We start from the raw sequence: 2,453 nt of genomic DNA on the forward strand, positions 1-2,453 counted from the left end.
GGAGAGAGATTAAGTCTGTCTGTACGTCTGTCTGTCTGTCTGTTCGTCCTGTCTTCTGTCTGTCGGTCTGTCTGCTGTCTGTCTGTTCTGTCGTCTGTCTGTCGTCGTCTGTCTGATCTGTCTGCTTGTCTGTCTGTCTGTCTGTCATGTCTGTCTGTCTGTCTTCTGTCTGTCTGTCTGTCTGTCTGTCCTGTCTGTCTGTCTGTCTGTCTGTTGTCTGTCTGTCTGTCTGTCTTGTCTGTTCTGTCTGTCTGTCTGTCTGTCTGTCTGTCCTGTCTGTGCTGTCTTAATCTGTCTGTCCTGTCTGTCTGTCTGTCTGTATCTGTCATGTACATGTTCGTCTGTCTGTCTGTCGTAGTCTGTCTGTCTGTCTGTCGTCTGTCTGTCCAGATCTGTCTTCTGTCTGTCTGTTCTGTCTGTCTGTCTGTCTGTCTGTTGTTCTGCGTCTGTCTGTCTGTCTGTCTGTTCTGTCTGTCTGTCTGTCGTCTGTCTGTCTGTCTGTCTGTCTGTCTGTCTGTCTGTCTGTCTGTCTGTCTGTCTGTCTGTCTGTCTGTCTGTCTGTCTGTCTGTCTGTCTGTCTGTCGTCTGTCTGCTCTGTCTGTCTGTCTGTCGTCTGTCTGTCTGTCTGTTCTGTCTGCTGTCTGTCTGTCTGTCTGTCTGTCGTCTGTCTGTCTGTCTGTCTGTCTTGTAGGACTGACGGCAGCCCTCTGGCTAAGGTCCAGGCAGCCCCAGTGAGGTGGTGGAGGAGCTGAAGGCTCGCCTCCGCACGTGAAGAGAAAATGTTCCAAGGAACTCTCTCAGACCGCAACCGCCAGAGCACGACAGACACACCAAGCACAGGTCCAGGACCTGCTCAGCACCTATCAGACCACCAAACAGGCACCAAGTACATACAGTACCACACACACACACACACCACACACACACACCACACACAACCACCACACACACACACACACACCCACACACACACACACACACACACACACACACACCACTGATCTAGGATCTGTCTCTGAGAATCAGCTCATATCAGCTTTTCAGTGCACCCAGCCCAACAGCAGTATATTATAGAAATTGAATGATATACTGTAGAATGGACATATAAAGCGATAGTCGATTTCAGATTCTCTTTTCTTTTTTCCACCTCTCTCTCTCCACACCATTTTCCTCTCCCTCTACTTCCCTACCGCCTCCTCTCTCTCAGGACTGCTCTGATAGGCTCTCCCAGGTGATTGGCGAGCGGACGGGCCAGCTGCAGGAGCTGCACAGGCAGCTGTCATCACGGGAACGGGAGATGGGCGAGCTGCGGAAGGAGAGAGAGAGGGAGAGAACGGGAGAGGCAGAGCAACTGCAGAACCTACTAAAAGAGAAAGGGACTTTTATCCAGGTAAATTCTGAGACATTGGAGAACACATTGTGTGTGTGTGTACCTCTCTCTCTCTCTCTCTCTCTCTCTCTCTCTCTCTCTCTCTCTCTCTCTCTCTCTCTCTCTCTCTCTCTCTCTCTCTCTGTTATGAAACTGTACATTTCCACACTAGCTTATATAAATTAGACTAGACTCACACAAGCACACATGCGTACCATGCCAAAAAACTTTCAACAGAGTCTCAAGTAGTAAAACTGTCATAACATAACACTACACTGTCCTCCCTCTACAGAGTCTGATGCAGGGCCAGGAGGAGAGCATGGAGCCCTCCACACAAGAGGGGGCAGCAGAGGTACATGCCATCCAGGAAGAGCTGCAGCTGGTCAGGAAGAAAGAGAGGGAGGCTCAGCTGGAGCTCTCAGCCCTGCGCTCAGCTCTCACACAGGCCCAGCAGCAGGCCCTAAAGCAGGAGGATAGATTTAAGATCCTGGCCCCAGAAATAACAGTCAGGGACCAGCCCTCCAGCACTGACCACCAGGTATCCCTCTCTGCCTAAATTCTTTATTGCCTACAACATTGTCCTTGTTAAGGTCTGGTGTCTAGCCTACTGAGTGGAGTGTGTGTCAACAATTTCTCTCTCTCTCGTTCTGTCTCTCACTCTGTCTCTTCCTCCCCCTCTCCTTCCCTCTCTGTCAGAGTGTGTTGGAACAGTTGGTCAATGAGTACCACAGGCTGAACAATGCTTTGAGGGCAGAGAAGAGGCTGTACCAGAGTCTGAACCACATCCAGACTAGAGGAGACAGGTAGAAGACAGGCCTTTACTGAGGCTAAGAATACACACATCTGGGTACCTAACAATACACACCTGGGTACCTAATACACACCTGGGTMCCTAACAATACACACCTGGGTACCTAACAATACACACACCTGGGGACCTAACAATACACACCTGGGTACCTAACAATACACACCTGGGTACCTAACAATACACACCTGGGTACCTAACAATACACACCTGGGTACCTAACAACACACACCTGGGTACCTAACAATACACACCTGGGTACCTAACAATACACAT

General features: G+C 50.0%; 1 protein-coding gene across 1 annotated transcript in view; it reads left to right on the plus strand.

The window, feature by feature from the left end:
* Window positions 1–2,453, plus strand: part of LOC111956347 (myomegalin-like) — a 74,733-nt gene that overhangs the window by 13,764 nt on the left and 58,516 nt on the right. Inside the window, 5 exon segments of the mRNA XM_070436587.1 lie at window positions 723–766; window positions 768–851; window positions 1,208–1,390; window positions 1,662–1,907; window positions 2,066–2,172. Coding sequence (XP_070292688.1) covers window positions 723–766; window positions 768–851; window positions 1,208–1,390; window positions 1,662–1,907; window positions 2,066–2,172 — 664 coding nt within the window.

This window comes from Salvelinus sp. IW2-2015, linkage group LG32 (genome assembly GCF_002910315.2).
Source record: "Salvelinus sp. IW2-2015 linkage group LG32, ASM291031v2, whole genome shotgun sequence".
NCBI classification, from domain to species: Eukaryota; Metazoa; Chordata; class Actinopteri; order Salmoniformes; family Salmonidae; genus Salvelinus; species Salvelinus sp. IW2-2015.